Here is a 21004-nt window from a genome sequence, read left to right as displayed (position 1 = left end):
AAGATATGTATCTTTATTCTTTATGCCGGGGGTCCAACATACTTGATTTTTTCGTTGTACATCAGGTACGTACCCTTCATCGGGCTAGTAGTCTTTGCACAACTTTGCCTAAACAGTCAAGGGCTCGTTTGTCCTTTCCTTTTAGACTAATAAATAATTAACTAATAATAGAAGAGAAACGTCAAATTGTACGCAATCCCACAAAAAGATAAATTACTGGTGAGGCCTCCATATATCCATCCTGGACTGTCCAATGACAGACAGAATAGGCCTCTTTGCAATTTGGACGATTTGGGCCGCGAATTTCAGGATATCCTTATTCCTATTGATAATTTATTTTAAAAAATATTATACAATACACTTTTATTATATTTCTATCCAACTTTGTTGATATGATACTGTTAATCAATTTTTGTTATAAAAAAAAATAAATAAATTAAACACCCATTTGTAGTGCCATCAATATATAAATATATATAAAGTGAGATAAAATTGAAATAAACTCATTTATTTATGGTTTCATCTGAAAAACATTATGAAAATGGTCAGCAAAATTTCCAAAGAAAGCATCATGGCTTTCAATTTTCTTTTTAAACCACATGGAAATTATGCTACATTGGTGAACAATATACATAGTGTATAAAGGACCACCAGGTCCACCACCACCAAAGCACTCGACATTCCCTATCCTCTTCCAGCCTTCCAGGTCAGGTAACACTAACCTCAGCAGGAGTGATGACCAATGATGTCTCTTTCTCTTGTCTATTATGTTGACCTCCATACCCATGTATCTCCAACACATCTACATTGGTAATAAATATCCTAAAGAATTTATCTTCACCATACAATACAATAGCTGCATGACAGTTGCAAGTTGCACCATTACCAATCCCACCGTTACACTTGTATGCACTGTATAGTTAAGGATATAATTCCACTATTGTTGATTTTTGCCTCATCAAATGTTGATTGTCTCTTGGGTTCTAATTACAGCGTTAACGGTCTACTTCTGGGTTTCGCCTGCGAGTCAAGAACGGCCGCTAACTATGCTACTGTGTAAGTTAAATCTTTTTCCCTTTTACCTGCGGAATCTAAACTTCTCGAGATTTCTCTGATACCCTTTATGTAAAATCAGCACTTTTTGTAATCCCACAATTATGTCCTTCCTATTGCCTTTCAATCTTTTGGAAAAAAGGTTTCTTTTTACCAGTAGAGATTCTCCTTAAACGAACCTTTTTCGCACTTTCGTGGTTAGATTTGTTTTGTTGCTTTTCTGTGATATTTGTGGGTTTTATCTATTGTGCAGAAACACACTTGGTTTTGAGCTCATGTTGGTCACTTTTTGGTTTTTGGTTGTATCATTTCACATAAATTTATTTGTTTATTGTAGATGTTTTAGTTTTGAGCTTCAGTCTGCACATTGTTCAATGTCTACAGTCTTTGCTTCAAGTTCTTGAGTAATTCATTCATATGTTGCTACTTTTAGGTGTTTCTTAAATCTAATATAGGATCTTTTAATTGGAATATGTCAGTGTTTGAAACTAGCGTTTCCAATTAGTGCTCTCTCATTTCTTCTCGATGATATAGTTTTGTGTTGTCTGCAGAGAAAGCTGAGAATTAGGGGTTTGTAATCAGGCAATTTACCATGAATACACTGTTGCTTCTGGTGTTAATGGTTTTCTGCCATGGGATTTCCTCGTATGGGGTTGTTACAAATGTTTCTACAAGACCTGATGTTGTAAATATAGGGGCTATTCTCTCTTACAAGTCTACTATTGGCAAAGTTGCGAAACTCGCAATGGAAACTGCAGTTGAAGATGTGAATTCTGATCCAACTGTTCTGGCTGGAACTAAGATAAATCTTACGATGCAGGACTCCAATTACAGCGGATTCCTTGGCATTGTTGAGAGTAAGTTCTTTGTGATATCTCTTTTCTATTTTTTCACTTGTCATCTTCTTACTCTAAAGGTAGGTTACCTAGTGTAATGATTCCGAAAAAACACTAGTCACATATGCGCTATCACTCCAAAAAAATTAGTCCAAGTTGTAATTGGAGCTCCTTATAATCACTTATAAAACTTAGTCTCACCTAATAAGGAACCAATATGGGACTTAGTACCTATGAGCTCTTTTATAATCCACTCAGTTTATGTTCGCTAATCATTTTTTCAATGTTGGACTAAGGTGTTACAATTTTCCCCTCGCAAGGGCCTGATTATGATTGTGTTAGAGAGCTTAAAAAGTATTTTTAGTACCGAAAAAAGTTGTGCCAAACAAAAGCTAGCTTGTTTGGTAAAAATTTCAAAAGTACTTCTTTGACTTTTTTGCTTTAAAAATTGTCAAAATTCACTTTTGACAAAAGCTTAAAAATTAAGTTTTTGCCAAAAAAACGCTATTTGACTTAAAAGCTCAATTTTTCAAACACAATCTCAAACATGCTATAAGTCTCCAACGTCCTCGTCAAGGTCATATTATGTAGTGCTCTAGTACTACATGACATTACTACGTTGGTCTGATACCATTTGTAACGGCCCAAGAAAAACATTGATCACATCTAGCGCTATTACTCCAAAATAACTAGTTAAGTTGCAATTGGAGTTTCTTATAATCACTTATAAAGTTCAGTCTCACTTAGTAATTAATCAATATGAGAGTTAGCACCAATGACCTTCTTTATAATTCACTCACTCTACGTGAACTAATCTTTTTCTTTACGTGGAACTGAGTTGTCACACCTAGAATCACAAGTGGTTTATAACCTCTCTGACTTTAATTTGTCATAACAGCCTTGCAGTTCATGGAGAAAGACACCGTAGCAATTATTGGTCCCCAACTTTCAGTAACAGCTCATGTAGTATCTCACATTGCTAATGAGCTCCAAGTTCCTCTATTGTCATATTCAGCAACAGACGCCACCCTGTCTCCACTTCAGTTCCCTTTCTTTGTTAGAACTTCCCATAGTGATCTATTTCAGATGGCTGCAATAGCAGAAATTGTGGACCACTATGGATGGAAAGAGGTAATTGCAATCTATGTTGACGATGACCAAGGCAGAAATGGGATTACTGCATTAGGAGACAAGCTTGCTGAGAGACGTTGTAAGATCTCATACAAAGCACCTATGCCCCCTGAACCCACCCGGGATAATGTCACCGATGTGCTGGTTAAGGTTGCTTTAACCGAGTCTCGGATTATTGTTCTTCACACTTATGCCGGTCAGGGTCCAGAGGTTCTTAACGTTGCAAAGTACCTTGGGATGATGGCAACAGGGTATGTGTGGATTGCTACTAACTGGCTCTCTACCATACTAGATACTAATTCTCCAGTCGCTTCAGATGTAATGGGTGACTTTGAAGGAGTTATTACATTGCGTATGTACACACCAGATTCAGAAGTCAAGAGAAAATTTGTTTCTAGGTGGAGTAACTTGACTCGTGCAAAGAGTACTAATGGCTCTTTTGGACTTAGTACTTATGGTCTATATGCCTATGACACTGTTTGGCTGCTTGCGCATGCAATTGATGCATTTTTTATTCAGGGGGGAGTTATCTCATTCTCAAATGATTCTAGATTAACTGACGTACAAGGAGGGAGCTTGAATCTTGATGCTATGAACATCTTTGATGGAGGGAAGTTGCTGCTTAAGAGCATTTTGCAGGTCAATATGACTGGTGTAACAGGACCAATCAATTTTACTTCGGATAGGAACTTCATTTATCCTGCATTTGAAGTCATTAATGTCGTTGGCACAGGGTTTAGGAGGATCGGTTATTGGTCTAATTATTCTGGGTTATCACTCGACCCTCCAGAAATGCTTTACACAAACCCACCTAATCGTTCCAGTGCAAGTCAAAGGCTAAGCGTCGTAATTTGGCCTGGAGAAACAACACAGCGACCTCGTGGGTGGGTTTTCCCAAACAATGGAAGACAATTGAGAATTGGAGTCCCAAAAAGAGTTAGCTTTCGAGAAATGGTGTCAGAAGTGAGCAGTGACATGTTCAAAGGGTATTGCATTGATGTATTTACTGCTGCAGTGAACTTGTTGCCATATGCCGTCCCATATAAACTAATTTCATTTGGCGATGGTCGTAATAACCCAAGTGGAACTGACCTTGTGCAGCTGATCACAACGGGTGTAAGTAGTGGAAAACAAAATTTTGCTTACAACTTTGTGAAGTTGTATTGGTTTTCTGACCCTCTGGTTTTCTTCTTCCATATAGGTCTATGATGCAGCAATAGGGGACATCGCAATCATCACCAACCGAACAAGAATAGTGGATTTTACACAACCATATATCGAGTCTGGGCTGGTAGTAGTGGCCCCAGTTAGGAAGTCAAATTCTAGTGCTTGGGCATTTTTAAGGCCATTCACTCTACAGATGTGGGGTACCACAGCTATCTTTTTTCTCATTGTGGGAGCAGTTGTTTGGATTTTGGAGCATAGAATAAATGATGAATTCCGGGGTCCCCCAAAAAAACAAGTTGTCACTATTCTATGGTGAGGGAATATCACATCCTATGACAACTTTTTATTACTCTTTGCTTGGTTCAAATCCATCGAGCTATGTGTAAACATCTCAACAATAATATCTGCTCTGAAGTTATCCTTTCCATTCTTCTTTGTTGAGATAGGATCGTGACAATGCCGATGACTTTTATCTATCTGATTCAGGGAAAGCAGAAAACTCCCCCTTACTCTTCTTTGCTGTAGAAATCAGAGTTTTCATAGATGTGAGATAGTAATTTGTTAGGAACTGTCGATGGGTAGAGCTTCTATTTATAATGACAAAAGTACAAAACACTAGTGTTATTGAAAATTGCATCAAGACAGAGAGTCTTGTGTTGGGATTTTTCTTCTTTCTATCATATTTCTTAGTCTAATCCGCATATCACTCACATTTGTGCTTCGATTAATTTTGCAGGTTTAGCTTTTCAACCTTGTTCTTCTCCCATAGTAAGTGAATTGGCTCTAATTTAGTTGTACTTTCTAAATGCAATAGGTATTGGTGGCAGCTTTTGTTTACTTATCAAGTAACACATTTTTCTGCTTTCTGTAGGGGAAAATACAGTCAGCACTCTTGGTCGGCTAGTGCTAATAATATGGTTATTTGTGGTACTTATAATCAACTCAAGCTACACTGCAAGTTTGACCTCAATCTTGACAGTGCAGCAGCTTTCTTCTCCCATTAAAGGCATTGAAACTCTGATTAACAGCAATGATCCCATTGGCTACCAGCAAGGTTCATATGCCCGAAACTATTTAGTTGAGGAACTTGGCATTCGCGAGTCCAGACTTTTTCCTTTTAATTCACCAGAAGATTTTACTAAAGCCTTAAAAAACGGCCCCCATAGGGGTGGTGTTGCAGCAATTGTTGATGAGCGTGCATATGTAGACCTTTTCCTCTCAACCCGATGTGAATTCAGCATTGTAGGTCAACAGTTCACCAAAGCCGGGTGGGGATTTGTAAGTTTACACTTCCCTGCACTACTTATTTTTAGAATTCATGTCAGGCTCTTGTGGACCTATCATAACACAAAAAATGCTAGCCGTACGTACAATTTATGCACTGATGTGACAATGAGATGTAGCATTGCTGCGTCAACAAAAAAAAAATGGGGGTAATGAGGTAGTTGGTCCACTCCACCGAACCTCATCCCCCGTAATTGTGACCACCTCCAACAAACGAGATTTGGTAGTCACGATCACGATCACGACCAGAAGAGGGTTTGTCATATCTCTTCAATGCTGCATAGAGATATATAAAATCTTCTACAGTAGTCCAATGTACCTGTTTTTAGTTTTTAGTGAAGGAATGAAATTTAATTGCTCTGGAGTCTGGACTAGTATCATCATTTTCTGGTAGTTATTGTCTTATAACAACTTGGTTTTATTCTTAATGCCTCATGATCAGGCCTTTCCACGGGATTCACCTCTAGCAATAGACATGTCAACTGCCATTTTAAAACTGTCGGAGAACGGAGACCTTCAGAGAATCCATGATAAATGGCTTATGAGAAGTGCATGCACTAAACAAGGCACAAAGTTTGAAGTGGATCGCCTTCAGCTTAAGAGCTTCTGGGGCCTTTTTGCCATATGTGGAACCGCTTGCTTGCTTGCTCTCATTGTATATTTGTTTCTGATGATGCGCCAGTTCAGCAGGCACTATCAAGAGGAACTTAAGCCTCCTGGTTCAAGCTCAGGGTCTAAACGTCTTCGGACATTTCTTAGTTTTGCTGATGAAAAGGTAGAGGAAGTTAAAAGCCGCTCCAAGAGAAGGCAAATGGAGAAGAACTCAAACAGAAGTGTAGCTACTGAAGATGAATCAATCAACAGTTACAAGAGAAGACATTTGGATTTATCATCTTCAAATAAGAGTCTTGATAGTTGCAATGAAGCCTAAATATATCCACCTTCTGTACCTACTTTTACACAATTACATATTCTTAATAGACTTCCAATTCATCTCCTTGCTATTATCATAGAAGGAAACTGTCGTATTCCCATCAAACCAGGGGACTACCACCAGGTTCAGATCTCTATATGTCACCCAAATTTGAATTTGAATTCAAAATAAACTTCAATCAATTTAGAATATCAAACATATATTTTTCTCTTTATTTCTACTTCTCATCTTCTCCTTGCCTCTGATATCTAAGCAAAAAAACTCGGTCAAAAAATTTAGAAAGAACTCATCTATTCCAATTGTAGTGGCTTAATTTCTAGGGAATAGGATCCTTGAAATGGAGATGAACTATTTCACGGTTCAGATTTTGTTTCATTGAATCTAACGGTATGTACATGTATGTATCGATATCTTATTTTAAATGACCTTTTTTAAAGGAATAATTTTTAACGAAAAAAGCGTATATATCTTCCTCCAACGTATTGATCAGGACACTGTGTATGTACCCCTTTTCCACGAAAACTAAACCCATGTTTAGGAAAGTGGTAAGATCAAGAAGAGTCCATGGTTTTCCACACACTGCTTAAGAACGAATGTTAGCATATAATTTCTGTCAAATAAATAGCATAGATGAGGGAGCAGTCATGATAATGGGAAAGAGGACCTAAAGGGCCATTTTGTTCTCTTGGTTTTAAGCTGTTCGAATTTTATTAGAAAGAAGTTGTGAGATCCATCTGTCTTACGTAGGTAGGTTCTTCTCTCTCTTAAATTATCAACAAGAAGGATACTCGTATAGAACTAACTATGCCTCATAGCCAATATAACATCAATATTAGAAATTTATAGATTCATGTTCTTGGACTCTTCCATTTGATACCATCTTCCTTCGTTTTCTCTTCTCCTTCGTTTCTCTTCGCTACGCTTTCTTCCGACCCTTCCATTTTATGACCATGGTTCCTTTTCTTTAACAAATGAGAGAAATGATTACGAGCCCCGGCCAGAATGTCTCATGTACTAGTGAACCATCTTAACAAGATACAAAAGTAGAGCAACCACACAAGCTAAGCCACACAATAAAAAGAGCCCCCAGAAACTTTTAAGTGAAAGGCGGTCTATGTCTTGCTTTGTTCCTTCTAAGTTGCAAGCTTTTCTTGCAAGCCACTTGTCATGAATCTTTTGTAATTCTCCACTCTCTGACAGCTTTAAGATTGCAGTTGACATATCAATTGCTAGGGGCGACTCCCGTGGAAAAGCCTAATCAATGAGAAATGTACAACAAAAGTATATTATCATAAGCTGATAATAGTAAGATCGATAACCAATTTTTCATAGACATAATCTAACAAGTTAAACATGACAGGTTGATTATGCTTTATCATTATGCATGGGTCAAATTATATTTACTATGTCTAATTAATATGCAATCTAAACATTTACCATAACCAATTTAATAGAAATATTTTTTCTCCTATCAAACGCAAAAACCATGTTCAAGTTTGGAGAAGTAGCATAGGTTTTAAAAAGAGTTTTGAAAAAGAAGTGAAAATTAAGAATTGATTTGATAGTTTTAATTTTTTTTTTTTTTTAAAAAAAAAAAAGTGTTATATGTGGAATTTATTAAGAAAAAAAAAAATTGGTTTGATAAAGCTTTGATCAGTAGTGTTTCTAGAAGCTAAAACCTAAATAATGTTTTCATTTAAAAAAAAAAAAAAAAAAAAAAAAAAAAAAAAAAAGTTGTAGTTTTCATGGTGGTGGCCGCCTCGTGCGTGACTAGCTAGCAATCACACTGGTAATCTAACGACCATTGCGGGATCACTAGATAGTCCTGGTGGCCACCACCACGGTGTTGCTAGACGGTCTCTATCCACAAGACCAAGAGGAATAATGAAATACTTGGTATGATACTTACAAAACCCCATCCCATTTTGGTGAACTCTTGACCTACTATACCAAATTCACATCTGCTGGAGAGGAAGAGCTCCATATGTGCTCGCGATTCAACTATTGCAGCAACACCACCCTTGTTGGGGCCATCGTTCAAGGCTTTCTCAAATTCTTCTTCCGAGTCAAGAGGAACAAGTCTGGACTTATGTATGTTGAGCTCGTCAATTAAATAATTTTCAGTATATGCACCACGCTGGTAACCAATGCGATCATTGCTTGTTATTAAACTTTCAATTCCTTTGACAGAGTAAGAAAGTTGTTCAACTGTGAGGATTGAGGTCAGATTTGCAGTGTAACTGGAGTTGAGTATTAGAACTACAAAAAGCCATATTAGAAGCACGAAGCGACCAAGAGAGCTGTCAATCTTTTCTCCTACATATTACATGAAAGAGGGAAGGAGTTGCATATATATATATAAGATGTTTTGTGCCTGTGAGAAATAGCTAATGAAGACAAAGTAGTGCATTTTACTTACTATGAGTACTAAACAAAGTTGAAAAGCTAAACCTGCAAAGTAAATCACGAAATTAGCAATTTGGGGACTTCAATCAAGATTTAAGAATCTACAAAGCGTAAAGGAAAAGTTTTTAAGTACATAATTTATCTTCTTGTAGTGTAGTAGTCGTGTCTAAACTACTCAAATATATAGCCAAAGAGGTAGTTAAGGCTTTTTTTTTTCTTTTTTTTTTTAATTTATTTTTTTAAAAAAAAAAAAAAAAAGTAAGATGTCTATACAAAAAGGAGGTAGCTAGTTAAGATTTAAATTGACAAAAAAATGATTAATTTAATAATTTAATTAATATTTTATCTTTTTTCTTGTAATTATTAATATTCTAACTTAAAACATTTTGAGAAAGCATAATATTTGTTAGGGACTTACCATAGGATCGTGACACATTGTTTTCTTGGAGAGCCACAAAAATCGTCATTTTTCTTGTGCTCCAAAATCCAAAAAACTATTCCCACAACAAGAACAAATAAACCTGTGACACACCACATCATTGGAGTAAATGGTCTTAGAAATGCCCAAGCACTAGAGTTCCGCTTTCGAACTGGGGCCACTACGACGAGCCCAGTCTCGATATATGGCTGTGTAAAATCCACCATCTTTGTCCGGTTGGTGGTAATTGCAATGTCGCCAACTGCAGCATCGAAGTCCTGTATGGAAGTGAAAATCCGATGAATTAGGATCACAAAGCATATTATTGCATACTTAAGTTGGTAAAAAAAAAACATTATCAAACAATCCGAAATACAAAACACTGCTCAAAAAAATAAAGCACGAAAATTGTTTTCACATTTATCTTGGGTCAAAACATTTTTTGACCAAAAACTAAAAACACCTCCAAATCACATTAATAAATGTATTAAAATTCATACTTACACCCGTTGTAATCTTGTACAGAAGATCTGTGAATATCGGATTGATATGTCCATCTCCAAATGGAATGAACTTATACGGGACTGCATATGGTAATATTTCTAGTGCAGCATTAAATACATCAATGCAATACCCATGAAAGATATCAGAACCATCTACTTGGGAAACAAATTCACGAAAATTAATTTGGATTGGGACTCCAACCCGCAAGTGCCTTCCGTTGCTTGAGAATACCCACCCACGAGGCTTTTCAGTTGTTTGTCCCGGCCAGACTACACCATATAGCTGATTTGAGTGGGAAAGATTTATTTGTTCGTTGAGCTTTTTTGGAGGCACAACTGACAAGCCGGAAGATTTGGACCAGTAACCGATTCCCCTTAACCCTGTGCCAATTACATTGACGACTTCATATGCAGTACCAATGAGGTTCCTATCTGAAGTGAACTTCATGAGGCCACTTACACCACTTATATTCACCTCTAAAATGTTAGTAAGCAACATGTTCCCACCGTCGAAGATGCTCATAGCATCAAAATGCAAGTTACCTCCATGGAACTTGGTTAATCTTGGATCATTTGAAAATGAAATATGTCCCCCTTGATTTAAAAATGTGTCAAGTGCATGAGCAAGAAGCCAAACAGTGTCGTAAGCATACAAACCATAAGTATTTAGTCCGAAAAACCCGTCAGTCAAGTTGCTCCATCTCGAAACAAGTTTCCTTTTGAGTTCCGAATCTGGAGTGTGCATACGCAGGGTAAGAACCCCTTGAATACTATCCCTTGCTGCTAGAGGGAGGGAAGATTCTGTGTCAAGTACAGTAGAGAGCCAATCAGTAGCTATCCACACATACCCACTTTCCATCATCCCTATGTTTCGTGCCACATCAACTACCTCTAGACCCCAAGTAGCAAGTATGTGAAGGATTATTACCCGAGACTCCATCAACGCCACCTTAAGCAGTGTATTGGTGATTTCATTCCTGCCTACTTTGGGGCTCATAGGTGCTTTGTACGAGATTTTGCAACGTTTATCGGCGAGTTGGTCACCTAATGCAGCAATCCCATTTCTGCCATGATCATCATCAATATAGATTGCTATTACATCTCGCCATTCGTAGTAGCTTATAATTTCTGCTATCGCAGACATCTGAAAGAGGTCACTTTGTGTTGTCCTAACAAAATAAGGGAATTGGAGTGAATTCAGAGTGGGGTCTGTGGCTGCAAAGGATAAGAGAGGGACTTGGAGCTCATTCGCAATATGTGAAATTACATGGGCCATAACTGATTGTTGGGGACCAACTATGGCCACTGTATCATTCTCCATAAACTGCAAAGCTGTAAAAGAACAATGAAAAGTATAATCTGTCTGATATTCTATGAGTGGTTAGAACATAAATAGAAAACATAAAATTAAATGCTTAAGGTGCATTACAAAGTCATTTTCCTTAAGAAAATAGTTGCCCATATCAAATTTGTTGAATTAGTATGTAAAGAGTTACAACAAATATTTATTTGGGATACAATGAAGCTCAAAAACACCTTTGTAGTTTAATTGCATTTTGCACAAACAAAACCAAACTTGAACACTCAGATTTTTTATTCTAAGCAAGTAAGAGACTCGAATTTTTTAGAATATAGAACATTTTTGGAAAGACTGAAGAAGATAGTTTTTATGTGTTACAGGTTTGAAGTGGACAATTTATAGTGTTATTTTAACAGACACTTACTTTTAATGAGTAGATTAAATTATTATTAACGATTATTTGATTATAACCGTTAGATCGTAATTGTTAGTAACGGTCACTTGATCTCAACCATTTGATCAAACTTGATTTGATCTTACAGTTAACTTTACTAACAATCCAATAAATACAACTGTTGGATCCACCTAAGAAGGATCATGTGGCTGAGATGAAACCACCATATTGTATGATCACGACCGTTTATTTGATCACTTTAAGCCCCGATGCTTCGTGCTAAGTGCCAAGTGCACCATCAAGCCACCACTAGCACCATACAGTCCACTGTCACGGGCTGGTCCGGTGCAGACAAGCATAGTTTGATTTAAAGCAAATATACACAAGCGCATATACACACCCACTTAGATGTACTCTCTTATTTTAAAGTTCTTTGTAACCTTCAATTTAAAACATTAATTGTCAAACCACAAAGTATATATATATATATATGCTAATTTTAAAAGTTCTTTAACATGACTTGTCTAATTAAAGGAAGCAATGAGAAAATTGTGAACGGGGAAACAAGAGATGTTTAAGAGGATGTACCTTCAACGATTCCCAAAAACCCGCTAGATTGTTTTGTATCTTGCATGGCAAGTTTGAGTTTAGTGCCTTTTAGAAGTGCTGGATTTGAGTTCACATCTTCGACAGCAGCTTCTATTGCAACTTTTGCAACTTTCCCAATGGAAGAATTGAAAGACAAAATAGCGCCAATGTTAACAACACTCGGTCTTGTAGAAACACGGACACGCGCACCAGTGCCATTGAAATGCCCATAGCAGAAAATCAGCAGCAGAAGCCAAAACATATTCATGTTTTCCACTACCAAGACACCAAACAACCTAGTCACAATGGTGAAGCAAGCATTAGATAGATAAAGATCGAAGAAAGAAAAATGTAAACATCAGAGAAGGCCAGATAAAGAAAGAGACGTTGATGCATGAGAAGTGCAAGTGTAAAGACTGGAATGGGTGCAAGAGTAGAAAATGTTAGATGGAATTAAATGCGAGTGTGAGATATTAGGTGAAAATATTAAATTGGGAGTTTTAATTTTGAATTATAACGTACACCAAACAATACGGTCACGTGGGCCCTTTAGTGGAGCCGTGATTCAGAGCACGCCGCGTGCTAAGCATGCCAGGTAGCAAAAAAAAAAAAATTAATATTTTAATAAAAAAAAAAAAAATTGCCAGTGTGCTAATTTATCTTCACCCCCTTTAGCGTGTTGTTGAAGTAGCAAAAGGTTAAAGGCTCACGTGAATTTTTCATATATATCAATGTTATAATTACACTTGTGGAGGCACAAGCACAACATAATCACCGTTACATTTACAACAAGTTAAAATATAAATTAAAAAAAAAAGATTAAAAAGGAAAATCAAAGGCTATGGAGTATGGAAGAAGATATGTAGTGTATGGACAGGGGAGTTGGGAAGGTTACATCGAGTGGAGTGGGCAGCATGCATGAGCTATAGTGTCACGGGGCTAATTTTTCACCTTCAACCAGCCACGTGATGGCCCTAAGCAACGCACCACACAGCGCCTTAGGCAGCCAACTCACCCTCACCAACTGAGGTTAGTGGAAAGCCAAGCACAGCACGCTTTCTTTTTACGGGAGCAACACCTCCCAACCTTTACAATTCACTCAACGAATCTGTACAAGGACGGACTAGGGTCCACAGCACACTTTGGAGCCCTTAGTCTCAACACCAACTCAGCCCTAAGGCTTACAAGAGATACATGAATGACCCAGCCACCAAGGCTTTACAAGACAACAATGAAACTCTCACACAGCCCACTGTTTCTCACTACAAAGTCACTCAGCACTCCCCCAAGTGTGTGGCCCTCTTCCACAACACTTGTCTGTTACAAGCAAACCAGAATCTCCTATCTAGCAGCAAGCAACATCGGCCTCCAGCAGCACTTCGGCAGTCTCCAGCACACACAAGCCTTCTCTGCCCTTGGTACTCCTTCAGCTCACTTTGAGCTCTCAAGCTACAGCCAAGCTTTCTCTCTTAGCTTTTCTGTACTCTCCAGCTTCCTGAGACTTCTCAGCCTTCTCCAACAAGCAGTCATGCCTTGCTTAAATAAGCCCCAGCATGGTTCTCAACTCATGGCAGTGGGCTGCCACCTGGCTCCAGCCCACTGCACCCAATGTAGCTACCAACAGGCATGCTGCCTCTCTTCAGCATGCCCTGCACCAGCCAACCACGTGTTGCAGGCCCCCTTGGCCCATTTGAATTCGTCCAACCCCTTCAGCTTGTGCACTGCCACAAGGCAGCCAACTTGTAGCCATCAGGAGGAATGGCTTTGCTGCAGTGGGCTGCCACCTGGCTCCAGCCCACTGCCTGTTGCAGCTTCACCATTTCCAGCAAGCAACCAGCCACCTGGACCATGCTCCTTGGTCCATTCGAATTCAGCCAACACCATCAGCTGATACTGCTACAAGGCAACTCATTTGTAGCATGCTTTGCTGCAGTGGGCTGCCACCTGATTGCAGCCCACAGCATGGTGCAACATGGTCTCCTCCAGCAAGCAGCCTGCCACCTGGACCATGCTCCTTGGTCCATTTGAATCCAGCCAACGCCCTTGCTTAGCTTGCTGCCACAAGGCAGCCCTTGCAGCTCCACTGCAAGCTCCAACTGCACCATTGAGGCTCAGCAAGCTTCCTGCCACTTGTCCAAGTCCTGCAGGCAAGGCAGAACACCACTCTGCCCACTGTAGCAGGCTATGATCAGCCATGGGGCTTGGCCAGCGCCCCACACCATCCCCCTGCTACACTCAAGGTCATTCAGCCTTCCAACTCCACTGCAAGGCAATCATAGCACCCTGGCACAGCAGGTCTTCTTGAACAAGGCAAGGGCACCATGTGGCTGATCCAGCAAGCCACACCATGCTCAACAGCACCATCACTTGGGCAGGACAGTGCCACCACGTGGCCACTGCCTGCAGGCATTCTTCCAGCATAACTCAAAGGCATCCTGGGCGCCATGTGGCCCCTCTCAGCAGCATACTGCACCATGGTCCAGACAGACAAGCATACAAGGGCCTGGGCCACGCCCAGCCCACTCACACAAGCCATCCCAGCAATCCATGCGCCCCACAGCAGCTCTTGGGCCAACAGCAACATGCCCAAGCACCTTGACAGTGCATGGGCCACTCCCTTTGATCCTTTGCAGCAAGCTTTAGCCTTCTCCAAGCAGCATCCTCAACCTTGGCATGCCCCTTCATGCCTTGGCTTAGTGGCCAGCAGGGGTGCAAAGCACTCGTGCCCCTGCTGCCACACCACAGCCACATTAGGGCCGTGACATATAGGCTATAGCCTATACATAAGGGCCAAGGCTGAGACTCGTGAGGGAAGGGAACCTTGTGCTATATAATTTATATGCCACCAGCCACTACTTGCACTTAATTTCTGAAATTATAGCCACTTAATTGGGCTTCATGATATATTTACTTAATTAGTTAGTCTTTTTTCAATATGCGGGCCCCACCATTGATTTTGATGCCCACCCGTAAATTGAATCATCCCCAATAATGCATGCATCTAGGCCACTCAAATCATGTCAAGTACTCTCTCCCATTTCAATGGTTAATTGTCACCATTTATGATATCTAAAATAACATCATCGAAATTTTCGATTTTTTAAAATATATATATTTTCTTGATAGTACAGTTTGCGTATCCTTAATTGGGATTTCAATTTTTTTTTTTTTTTTTTTTTGAGCAAAAAAAGTAGGACGGGGAGATTAATTGTGGTTATCCTATCTGAGCATGATCATAGAAACACCTACTCGCTGAGAGTCGCACAAAAGAGGCCTAGATTGTGAAAACCGCAGGCGCTCTCTTAAGTCTGACTGAACCATAGCATGATCCAACCCCATCAAAACATCAATAAAAATTCAAGGTGACTAATACTAATTAGACTTATATGATGATTCAATTTTTGTTAAATATTTGTGAGTACTGCTCAAATATACCTAATTAGTGGCCGGCCTAGAACAATAGTCTCTTGCCCCACTCAACTCTCAAGGAGAAGTTTTCGACTCAGGTTAACCAAATTCAAAATGATCCTCCATGAGCCCATTTTCCTACCCTTTCCTTCTATAAGACCTGAAAACCCTAGCTACAAATTTGAATCTTATATAAACTTCTCTCGATCTTGAAAAATAAGTCATCTTTCATAAAGTAATTGTTGGAATGATATCATGCATTGTAGCACCATGGCGGAGCCAAATTAAGGGGCAAACGCCTCTCCTACCTATCTATTTGCCCACCCTAAAAAAACAAAAGTGACCCACTATAAATAAATATTATATAATTTGACAAAGTCCTTAACAAACTTGTCAAAGTAAAAATTAAGCAATTATAGCATCATGCATGTTTTGCATTATATTTTTTATCCATGTTTCTTATTATTGTCGTTATTCTCTTTTCAAGATTCACGATGGTAGAGAAAAAGAAAAAAAAGAAAATCAATTGAACAGGCTGAGTTTTTTTAAGTATTCTCACTGGATCTCCTATTATCTCTTCTATTCAGATCAGGAATAGGAAAGATCCTCCCCTATAATCTTTTCTTCCTTATTCAATTAAAAAAACAAACAAACACACTGAACGGGCTGCAAAGGAATGCCAATTAGCACCATCCAATAAATGGTCATGCTACGGTGCTAGCATATACATGTGCATCTATATCTATGTATGTACAAATATAAAAGTAAAAGTATCCATAGACACACAAAACCATATATATAAAATATATATATATATATATATATATATATATTTATATATATATATATATATATATATATATATGAGATTGATAGTTGACTCAGAGGGTTAGGGTTAGGGTTGAATTTTCCAATCCAATTTCATAAGTGGATCAGATGGGATCAATGAAACCTTTCACTTTCCTTAGCGAAAAATAATCTATAAATTAATGTATAATTTTTATTTCGAGAAACAAACCTAAATTTGTTTGGGATCATGTCCTCGATAATTCAACCTCTCTCGCATCACACGCAATAAGACTTGACAATACTGTCAAATTTATTGAAGAGTTCGCATATTCTCTCTCGATTTAGAGTAATTGTAGAAAGTCTGCTTGTGTCCTACTAAAAATGATGTGGCTATTAAAATCATCATTGAGCTTGTAATTGATTATTATTAAATTTTGATCAAAGAGTGATTTTAATAGCCACATCATTCTTAATAGGACACAAATAAGCTTTCTAGAATTAATATTCCTCGATTTAACATACAATTTGCAATGTTTTCTGAACTATCTTAATTGAAGCCATGTTTTTTCAAGCTATCAAAAATTCGCAATGTACTTTTTTTTATCCTAAAAAAGATAAAAGATTTCCTCAAAATTTTTTAATTAGGAAAAATATCTTTATAAATTAAAAAAATAATAAAATAATAAAAATATAATGCACATTGAAGACTCACCACCGTAGCAGTGGATCACCAGTTTTTTTTTTTTGTTTTTTTTTTTTTTAGGGGAAACTTCACTTGGGGGGTGTTTGGCAAATGGGATGGCTTAAACACTATAGTTGATGTAGATTGATGTGAAAAAAAATAAGAATGTTTGGTATAAAAAAAATGAAAAAGTGGAATGGAAAAGTGAAAAAGTTTTGTTTTGTAGTGATTTTTTTATTTGAATAATAATAAAAAAATGAATGATTTGATATTAAAAATGAAAAAGTTAAAATGTTTTGATGTTGATTTTTTTGGGAAATGATGATGAACAGTGTTTGGGCCAACCCCATCCCCATTACCAAACAAAGCTTTACCCCCTCTATACTTTTGGATTTTTTGCAGACACTCCCCCATTATTCAAAACCTCTCACTTTTGTGTATCAAACTTTCGTTTCCTTTCAAATACCCCCTACCGTTAGCTTTTGCAGCGTAAAAGACCTTTCTACTCATTTATTTAATATTTTAACTTAAAATGTCCTAAGAAAGCATAGTATTTGTTAAGGGGCTCACCAAACGATGGTGGCAAACTGTTTTCTAGGAATGCCCTGAAAATCATCATTTGTCCTGCGTTCCAAAATCCAAATAATTACTCCCACAGCAAGAAAAAATAAACATGTGACAAACCACATCATTGGGTTAAATGGTCTCAAAAACGCCCAAGCACTAGAGTTGAGCTTTCGAACTGGGGCCACTACGACGAGACCGGACTCGATATATGGTTGTGTAAAATCCACCATCTTTGTCCGGTTGGTGGTAATTGTAACGTCACCAACCACAGCATCAAATTCCTATATGGAAGTAGAAATCCGGTGAATTAGGAATATAAAGTATATTAATTAAATACTTAAGTTGATAAAATGCATTATCAAAAAAACGTCAAACACAAGACAAAAACTGTTTTCACTTTTATCTTGCATCAGAACTTTTTTTTCAACCAAAAATTGAAAACATGCCCAAATCACATTAACTTACGTTTGTTGTGATCTTCTGCAAAAGATCATTGTATATGGGAACTCTATGTCCATCTCCAAATGGAATGAACTTATACGGGAGTGCATATGGTAATAATGCCACTGCAGCATTAAATACATCAATGCAATAACCATGAAAGACATCATCAGAGCCGTATACTAGGGAAGCAAATTCATGAAAACTAATTCGGACTGGGACTCCAACCCGCAATTGCTTTTCGTTGCTTGAGAATGCCCACCCGCGAGGCTTTTCAGTTGTTTGCCCTGGCCAGATTACACCATATAGTTGTTGATTTGAAAGGGAACGATTTATTTGTCCGTTGAACTCTTCTGGAGGCACAGTTGACAAGCCGGAAGAATTAGACCAATAACCAATTCTCCTTATCCCAGCAGTGCCAATGACATTGATGACTTCATATGCATTGTAAATGAGGTCCCCATCGGAAGTGAACTTGATTGGGCCACTTACACCACTTATTTTCGTCTCTAAAATTCCACTAAGCAACATGTTACCCCCATCAAAGATGCTCAAATTATCAAAATGCAAGTTCCCCCCATGAAACTCAGTTAATCCTAGATCATTTGAAAATGAAATATTTCTCCCCTGGTTTAAAAATGTGTCAAGTGCTTGAGCGAGAAGCCAAACAGTGTCGTAGGCATACAAACCGTAAGTATTTAGTCCGAAAAGCCCGCCTGTCAAGTTGCTCCATCTCGAAACAAATTTTCTCTTGAGTTCTGAATCCAAAGTGTGCATACGCAATGTAAGAACACCTTGAATACTATCTGTTGCTGCTGGAGAGAGGGAAGTTTCTGTGTCAAGTATAGTAGAGAGCCAATCAGTAGCTATCCACACGTATCCACTTTTCATCATCCCCATCTTTTGTGCCACATCAACTACCTCTAAACCCCAAGTAGCATATATGTGGAGGATAATTATCCTTGACTCCTTCAACAACACCTTAAGCAGTGTATCAGAGATTTCATTCCGGCTTACTTTGGGGCTCATAGGTGCTTTGTACGAGATTTTACAACGTTTATCAGCGAGTTGGTCACCTAATGCAGCAATCCCATTTCTGCCATGATCATCATCAATATAGATTGCTATTACATCTCGCCATTCGTAGTAGCTTATAATTTCTGCTATCGCAGACATCTGAAAGAGGTCACTTTGTGTTGTCCTAACAAAATAAGGGAATTGGAGTGAATTCAAGGTGGGGTCTGTGGCTGCAAATGATAAGAGAGGGACTTGGAGCTCATTCGCAATATGTGAAATTACATGGGCCATAACTGATTGTTGGGGACCAATTATGGCCACTGTATCATTCTCCATAAACCGCAAAGCTGTTAAAAGAAGAATGAAAAGTCGTATAATCTGTATGATATTCTACGAGTACTTGTCTAATTAAAGGAAGCAATGAGAAAATTGTGAGTGAACAAATTAACAAGAGATGTTTAAGAGGATGTACCTTCAACGATTCCCAGAAACCCGCTAGATTGTTTTGTATCTTGCATGGCAAGTTTGAGTTTAGTTCCTTTTAGAAGTGCTGGATTTGAGTTCACATCTTCGACAGCAGCTTCTATTGCAACTTTTGCAACTTTCCCAATGGAAGAATTGAAAGACAAAATAGCGCCAATATTAACAACACTCGGTCTTGTAGAAACACGGACACCCGCAGCAGTGCCAACATAGCAGAAAATCAGCAGCAGAAGCCAAAACATATTCATGGTGGCCGGCCGGCCGTTTTCCACTATCAAGACACCAAACAACCTATCAGTCATAAACCATGAAAATAAGACAAAACATATTCTGTTAGTTTTTGGCTACATCACAATGGTGTTGCACCCGTACCCGTACCAGTGCCAATGAAACCTCCGGGGTTGGTCTTCTTGATCGCTCAGATGGAATAGTGGATCGAACTGAATTGATTTCAGGACCTCCCTCAGATTTTCTCTGCGGCTAGCTGTCACAAGAATCTAAAGAGAGAAGATGCCAGGAGGCAGGAGCGGTTAAGTTTGAAGATGAATTGAAGATATATGAAAGAAAAAAGTAAACATTAGAGAAGGAGATGAAGATGTATTAAATGCAAGTGTGAGATTATTAGGTGAAAATATTAAATGGTACTTTTAATTTTGAATTATAACGAACACCAAACAATAGTGTCACGAGGGCCCTTTAGACTTTAGTGTGTTGTTGAAGTTGCAAAAGGCTCACATGGATTTTTCTTATCAATGTTATTACACTTGTGGAGGCACAACATAATGATCACCGTTACATTTACAACGTACAACCTAAAATATAATTTAAAAAAAGATTAGAAAGGAAAATCAAAGGCTATATATGGAAGAAGATATGTAGTGTATGGACAGGCTAGCTAGGGGAGTTGGGCAGCATGCATGAAGTACATAAGCTAGGCTGATACTCGAGAGGGAAATGGAACCTTGTGGATCTTTCAAGGTTAGGACTCTTAAACAGACATGCACATACAAATACGTGTATGCTTATTTTTTATGTATATATATATATATATATATATATATATACATAAAGCCATGAAGGAAATGAATGAAACTTAAAAGACTTAGCTCTTTCAAGCATATATTAACATGTCGCAAGAAACAATTACCGTACCCCTAAAAAAAACTACGTTCTTTACAAAATGGGAAGTTGAATGTTAATGTTGTTGTGTGTTAATGTTAATGGCAAACAGGTGGAGTCGTCAACATCCGGGGACACGGGTCATTGAAGTGTGAAGATGAGGTGTTTGTGGCTTGTAGCAGCCCCCACGTACCATCAAATTGTGTTCATATAATGAAGTAGAATAATTCAATTTGTTGTGACATAACAGGTCTTTATGGTGAAAGACGAAGTAATACAAACATGATATCGACAAGGTTACATCAGATGGACAAAGTGCTAGCTAGATGGAGTGGGAAGTCGTATGCATAAGGCCATGAGCGACATAAGGCTTGATGGATACATACTACACATTTCATCCAAATAAATGCCACGTACGTACTAGCACTATCTGAAATTATAACCAGTACTTAATTGGGCTTCTTTATATTTTTACTTAATTTGT

At 38.2% G+C, this 21004-nt stretch overlaps 2 protein-coding genes across 4 annotated transcripts; one reads left to right on the top strand and one right to left on the bottom strand.

Annotated features, from left to right (window-relative positions):
• The first annotated feature begins 944 nt into the window (after nt 1-944).
• Nucleotides 945-6468, top strand: LOC132172462 (glutamate receptor 3.6). Of its 2 annotated transcripts, none has more exons than XM_059583970.2 (7): nt 945-1056; nt 1605-1910; nt 2788-4136; nt 4222-4499; nt 4924-4955; nt 5059-5465; nt 5914-6468. In XM_059583970.2, exons 2-7 carry the CDS (start codon nt 1646-1648, stop codon nt 6400-6402), a joined length of 2820 nt encoding a protein of 939 aa, XP_059439953.2. In that variant the 5' UTR covers nt 945-1056; nt 1605-1645; the 3' UTR covers nt 6403-6468. The 2 variants fall into 2 exon arrangements, with proteins under 2 accessions (XP_059439953.2, XP_059439954.2); XM_059583971.2 differs by lacking the exon at nt 945-1056 and adding an exon at nt 1125-1195.
• Nucleotides 6469-7094: 626 nt separating this feature from the next.
• LOC132172689 (glutamate receptor 3.6) lies at nt 7095-20187 on the bottom strand. Of its 2 annotated transcripts, none has more exons than XM_088511497.1 (7): nt 19774-20187; nt 19391-19672; nt 17926-19265; nt 17464-17741; nt 8825-8856; nt 8315-8721; nt 7095-7659 (listed from the first exon to the last, which is right to left on the bottom strand). In XM_088511497.1, the coding sequence occupies exons 2-7, from the start codon at nt 19647-19649 to the stop codon at nt 7420-7422; spliced, it is 2556 nt and encodes an 851-aa protein (XP_088367623.1). In that variant the 5' UTR covers nt 19650-19672; nt 19774-20187; the 3' UTR covers nt 7095-7419. The 2 variants fall into 2 exon arrangements, with proteins under 2 accessions (XP_088367623.1, XP_088367619.1); XM_088511493.1 differs by having other exon boundaries at nt 19780-20187.
• Nucleotides 20188-21004: the final 817 nt, after the last annotated feature.

The sequence above is a fragment of the Corylus avellana genome, chromosome 1 (assembly GCF_965113065.1).
Source record: "Corylus avellana chromosome 1, dhCorAvel1.hap1.2, whole genome shotgun sequence".
Taxonomy (NCBI): domain Eukaryota; kingdom Viridiplantae; phylum Streptophyta; class Magnoliopsida; order Fagales; family Betulaceae; genus Corylus; species Corylus avellana.
This window is presented reverse-complemented; position numbering and strand designations above follow the sequence as displayed.